We start from the raw sequence: 6,012 nt of genomic DNA, 5'->3' as shown, positions 1-6,012 counted from the left end.
CACCCTGGCATCATGCACAGACCCAGGATATCCCACAAAGATGTCAATAAATTTCCCCCAGTGATCAGTGATGGCCTGGAGTTAAATGGAGTGAAACAGTTTCCTGTTGTAGTAACAGTGGGAGTTATTTGCCGGAGGTTTCACGCGGATATGACAGCCGTCTATTGCACCACCTGCCCTGCTGAAAGCTGGTGACCCAACCAGCTGTGCAAATCCTGCTCCCACTGCCTCCAGGTCATCACTGGTCGGAAAAGAAATCACCCTCCTCAAAATTACAATTATTGCTTTGGTCACCTGTGCACAATATCGTGCACAGAGGACTTGGGGATATCAAAGGTCTGTGACACGACCCTGTAGGATGCTGCATGGGCCAGCCAGTAGAGGAACACAAGCACCTCAATGTCCCTGTCCCACCCATGGTCAGATTCCTGTCTGAGTGCAGCAATGAGGGACCTGATGGATGGCAAAGACAGGCGAAGATGGGCACGGTGGTCAGCTGCTTCATCCAAATAAAGCTGCAGAATTGGCAAAGCTCTGTTTAGATGGCAGTAGGATGTAGGGTTCACTGCCTGTAAATGTGAACAACATAAAAAACAATAAACTTAAAGCATTGTTCCATGTCGTGCAAATAATTATTTATATGTTGGTAAATTTAAAATTACATTCTGCTTAATTTACTTAAATATATATTACTTTCTGTGAGAAAATGTGCAATATAATTAAGTATTGATCAGCATTTATCATTATTGTTGTGCTTAAGTGTTGGGGTGGGCAAGCAATGCAAATCATTCTGCGTTAATATTACTTTTTAAGTAACAATACTTACAGTTTTCCAGGACAAAGTTAACAGCCTTCGCCAAAGACGAGATCTTCGAGTAGCTGTCCGACGTCTCCTCTGTGCAGACATGATTGCAAACATTTTGCTAACATTCAGCGGACCTAAGTGTGTATATGGTTGATATACTGATGAAATCAGGTGTTGGGGCACCTGTCGTCATTTATTTTGAGTTGTTGCGCTTTTTTTAACGTCACATGATAACGTAAACATGGCGGATCACATTCATACTCAACGAGATTTGGCTGTAGAGTATGTACTCTTTTAGTGCTCATTAAGTAAGTACTTATTGAAATTAAATACCTAATCATTAAGTATGCGATTTCGGACGCAGCCACTGTGTTTGGACTCTCAATGATTGTGAAGTCTTGTTCAGCCCTGTATAGCATATTCTAGCGTTTTTCCTGGTGTTTGTTCCTTCCGTGTCTGACTTTGGATTGTGTATACCGCCTTTGATTCTCTGCTGCCTGCCCCGACCTCTGCCTGGTACGGTTACTGATTTTGGATATCCTTTTACACACTTGATACTGCTGTTGGATTACTGCCTGTTTGACCACTCTATATAAACTACTGCATATGGATCTGAATGTCTCTGACTCCATGTTACACTTAGCATGTAAATTGCCACATGGCAGAAATTATTTTTAAGAATTAATAAGTAAAATTTGTAAAAGTGTTTTAAATTCTGTGTCATAAGACACAAAACATTATGACCAGAAAATCAGATACAGAGCTTTTTAGTTAAAGATTAAAGAGTCAGAACTCACCTCTTGACCTTCCAAACCACTCCAACTTCCTAGTTGAGTGTGGACCTCTTCATATTAATGTTCAAATAGCCAATAATCCCCATTCAAAATATAGATGTATTTGGACAGAACTTGCTCTAAAATCATGCACTGACACTGTGTCCATAAAAATTGGCTAATTTTGGTACTTAGATTTGAATTAGAGGTCTTTAAACACCAACTAAAGCAATGGTATACTGTGATATCTTGCCAGATGAACTACATAAAGATATATATTTTTAACAAATAACAATTTGTATTAGTATATGACCTCATGGACAGATAGAATTGTATGTCATATCATCCACCTTTTTACTAATGTGACACATCTTTACTGTCTTTCTCATAACCTCCTGCTTGTATAGATGTAGTCAGATTATTACATAGAAGCTTGTAAAGCACATCAATCTTTGTGAAAAACTATAGAGAATGCCACGTTGCACCTTCATTTCATTTTTAAAGGCAAGTGGTAATCTGCTTAATTTTTCTTTTTACTCTCACAGGGCAATATGTACACTGCCAACATGAATGTTTTGCCACAACCCCCTAGCCTACTCTCCAGTGAGTATTGATTGAATAAATTATATTATTTGACTTCTACCATTGGTCAGAAGCAGTGTTAATTTTGGCAGGCATTTTTGATTTAGTCTTAGTCTTAGTTTTGAGACGAAAAGTATTAATAGTCTTAGTCACATTTTAGTCCTTCGAGTCTTTCATAGTTTAGTGTAGTTTTGTCAACTTTTACTCATTACTTTTAGTCAATAGTTTCAGCCAAACTGTTTTAGTAGTTTCCAAATTAAAATAATCATTAATTTTTCTCTATTTAAACCAAATAAATTAAGCTTATGAGAAATTTTGAATCAAGGACTGAATTTGGAAATTATTTTGGGTGATCTATCCCTTTAACAGAAGTGAAAAAGGAGCAACTTATAAAATCATGATATATATTTAATAAAGCACAATTAGACAAATACAATAGCTATACAGATTAAATGTAATTATTAATAAGATTCGGGAGGAGCGCGTCAGATACTTAGCCAAATCAACACAGGTGGAGCCTAATCAACACAGGTGGACCATAATCAAGTAATCAATCCCATGGTATAAATATCGCTGACTTACCTCTATCCATCATTTTTTTACCAGCATTTTGGTCCGCATGCATAGCACCATGTCCCAAAACCGAGATTCCTCGTCAGAAGACTCATCCAGCTCTACCGCAGCCAACAACCCGCGGGCGCGGTACGGCGCGAGCAGCTACTCGCCTCCCAAGACGCCTAGGCCTACCTTCCTAAGACGTCTACCTGACTCCCCCGCATCCTCCTACCGCTCGGCCAGGCCTACGATTCCGCCAATCGATAAATGGACGGTGTCGAGTCTGAGGCAGGCCCTGTCCAAAAATGACGTCACATCCTCAAGCAAGTTGAATAAATCTGAACTTTACGACTTGTATACAAAATCTCTAAATAATAACATTTCTCCTCAGTCAACCCCTATACCAAAGAAAGGAAAAAAGAAAGGAGTACCTCAAAATTCGCCTCAAAACACTCCACCATCCTCCGCCGCTAGGCCTAGCTCCCAGCGGCTATCAAGCCATAGCAAGAGGCCTTCAGCAAGCCTGGGCCGCACCCCGATTCCGACCGCAGGGGTGCCTGCTATGTCAGCTGGAGCCCAGCCTCCCACCACGGCTCCAATCCCAACAGCACAGGGCGCTGAAGCTCAAGGAGGCTCCTGGCTGCCTCCTCCACCCATCTCAGCCCCATCGTACGGAACTTTTAATACCGACACCGCAGCCCAGGCAAGCGCTTGGCCGAACAGTTCACCAAATACAGCGCCGCCTCCCGCTTCCTCCAGCTTCTGGCCTGAGGCCCAAGCTAGCGCTTGGTCGAACTGGCTGTCACATAATGCCCCACCTCCCGCACCGCCGAGCTCCGAGCCCGCCGCTCACGCTAACGTTTGGCCAAACTGACCGCCTAACACAGCCCCGACTCTCGCCCATCCCAGCTTCGGGCCCGCGGCCCAAGCAAACGCCTGGCCATACTGGTCGCCCAACTCAGCCCCGGAACCCACGGCTTTTAACTCCGGGCCCGCAGCTCAAGCAAGTGCTTGGCCGCAATCGAGCTCCCATCGGATGCTGCCGAGAGTCTCCCGGCCAGACAACCTCACCTTTTCCATTCTGCGGCCAATAAGGCTTACCTGTTCATTGCCAGGAGCTCACACTCCCTTCGGACGTAGGTGAAAGCCCCTGGCTACCTGCTTTGCCATTCTGTCTCACGTACGGAGAGGTTTACCCATCCAATGCATGGAGTCAGGGCTCCCATTGAATGTAGGTGAGAGCTTCCCGGCTAGACAACCTTACCTTTTCCGTCCTTTGGCCAGCGAGGCTTAACCGTTCAATCTTGGAGCTAAGCTCCTGTCGGACGAAGGTAAGAGCCTCCCGGCCGGACAACCTTTTCCGTCCTTCAGCCAGAGAGGTTTACCCGTTCGATTCCTGGAGCTAAGCTCCTATCGGACGTCGGTCCGAGCCTCCCGGCTAGGCAACCTGACCTTTTCCCCCCTTGGCCAGCGAGGCTCACCCGTTCGATGCGAGTGCTCCCATCGGACGCTGGTGAGAGCCTCCTGGCCAGCAAACCACGACCTTACCACGTGGTTTAGGTTACAAACCTACAAGCAAGCTGTTCAATGCCGCAAGCACCAAACACACAAATAAACCCTCCCTCCTTCCTACGGTCGCCAAGGCTTACCCGTCTCTTGCCGGGAGTAGCAAACTCCCATAAAACGCTGACGACAGCCTAACGACCACACAAACTTACCTTTTCCATCCTACGGCCTGCGAGGCTCACCCATTTTTGGGGAACAGGAAGTCCCCGCTGGACGCTGGCAAGAGCCTCCTGGCCACCTATCGTTACCTTTTCTGTCCGCCATCCGGAGAGGCTTACCCGTTCGATGCGTGTGCTCCCTTCGGACGCCGGCGAGAGCCTCCCGGTTAGACAACCTTACCTTTTCCTTTTCTATGGTCAGCGAGATTTACCCGTTCGATGTGTGTGCTCCCTTCGGACGCTGGTGAGAGCCTACTGGACAGACTTGCTTTACGTTTCCACTCTACGGTCGGCGAGGCTTACCCGTTCGATGTGTGTGCTCCCTTCGGACGTCGGTAACAGTCTCTCGGCCACGCAACTTACCTTTCCATTTGACGGTAGGCAAGGCTTAACTGTCCGACGCTACGAGTCTCGTCCTCTCGCCAAATCCTGCAAAAAAAACAACAACACTCTCAGGTACCCTGAGCTACTCTCACATGTTTTAACCCCGTCTGGCGAGGCTTACCTGTTCGGTGTTCTGAGTTAGAGGCCCCATCGGATGCCGCGAGAGTCCTCCCAGTCGGGTTTTCCTTTCCAACCGTCCCCGTCCGCCAAGGCTTACCCGTCTGTCATGTGTGCTCCCTTCAGACGTCTGGTGAGAGTCTCCCAGAAGGGCCTATGCTTGCCGGCCGCAAGCGAGTCTCATCCATCCGATGCCGTGAGTCGGGATCTCCCTTCGGATGTCGCCAGAGTCCTCCTTGTCGGCCAGCCCAAAGCTTTATATCTGCCAAACCGAGAGGACCAGACGTCCGTCATCCTGAGTCTCAATCTCCTGTCGGAGGCTTCATGGGCCCTCTCGGCCAGTAGGGCCCGTACGCTGACACCGTGACCTATTCTGGTCGAGGCAACTCGGGTCCTCCCGGTCGGGCACCACAACCACGCTGCTCCTCCTCATCGGCCGGTAGGGCTCACCGTTCCAACGCCAAAAAGCTCCAGTTGAGCATCGGCTCGAGCCCTACCGACCGGACGCCAACAACCACGTAGTTCACTAGCTGCAGCCGGTAGGGCCTACTCTCCCAACGCCCAAGTCACTCCCTCCGGAGTACGAAGGCCCTTTCAGCCTGCCAACGAGATGACTTCTCAGAAACCAAATCAGCCCCCGCCAGTACTCTGCTTTTTTGGGGGGGGGGGGGCATTCTTTAAATTGGCGGCTGTCCTCTTGTACATTTGACTTTTTGGGGGGTACTCTAGGTTCGGGCCATTCCCGAGCTCGGAGCCCTTCCCCGGACAGCATGCCAAATACGCATACCATACCTCAGCTAATTATATGTAAGCATGAACTAGTGAAATGTAATTATTAATAAGATTCGGGAGGAGCGCGTCAGATACTTAGCCTAATCAACACAGGTGGACCATAATCAGGTAATCAATCCCATAGTATAAATATCGCTGACTTACCTCTATCCATTAACGGTTTATCAGCATCCCTCCTCCACCCCATCTCCTCACTTCAAGTTCACTTCATAATAGACGGGGAAGGGGGGGTACTCTAGGTTTGGGCCATTCCCGAGCTCGGAGCCCTTCCCCGGACAGC

The 6,012-nt window shown here is 47.8% G+C and overlaps 1 protein-coding gene across 1 annotated transcript; it reads left to right on the top strand.

Annotated features, from left to right (window-relative positions):
- Nucleotides 1-2,791: 2,791 nt before the first annotated feature.
- Nucleotides 2,792-3,589, top strand: LOC113093025 (flocculation protein FLO11-like). Its single transcript, XM_026258845.1, has one exon. It carries the CDS (start codon nt 2,792-2,794, stop codon nt 3,587-3,589), a length of 798 nt encoding a protein of 265 aa, XP_026114630.1.
- The last annotated feature ends 2,423 nt before the right edge of the window (nt 3,590-6,012 follow it).

The sequence above is a fragment of the Carassius auratus genome, unplaced genomic scaffold (assembly GCF_003368295.1).
Source record: "Carassius auratus strain Wakin unplaced genomic scaffold, ASM336829v1 scaf_tig00214833, whole genome shotgun sequence".
Classification (NCBI taxonomy): Eukaryota; Metazoa; Chordata; class Actinopteri; order Cypriniformes; family Cyprinidae; genus Carassius; species Carassius auratus.
Note: the sequence above shows the minus strand (reverse complement) of the source record. Positions and strands in the feature narration are given on the sequence as shown.

Coding starts and splice junctions, on each gene's coding strand:
- LOC113093025 (XM_026258845.1), top strand. CDS start 2,792: ATGTCCCAAAACCGAGATTCCTCGTCAGAAGACTCATCCAGCTCTACC.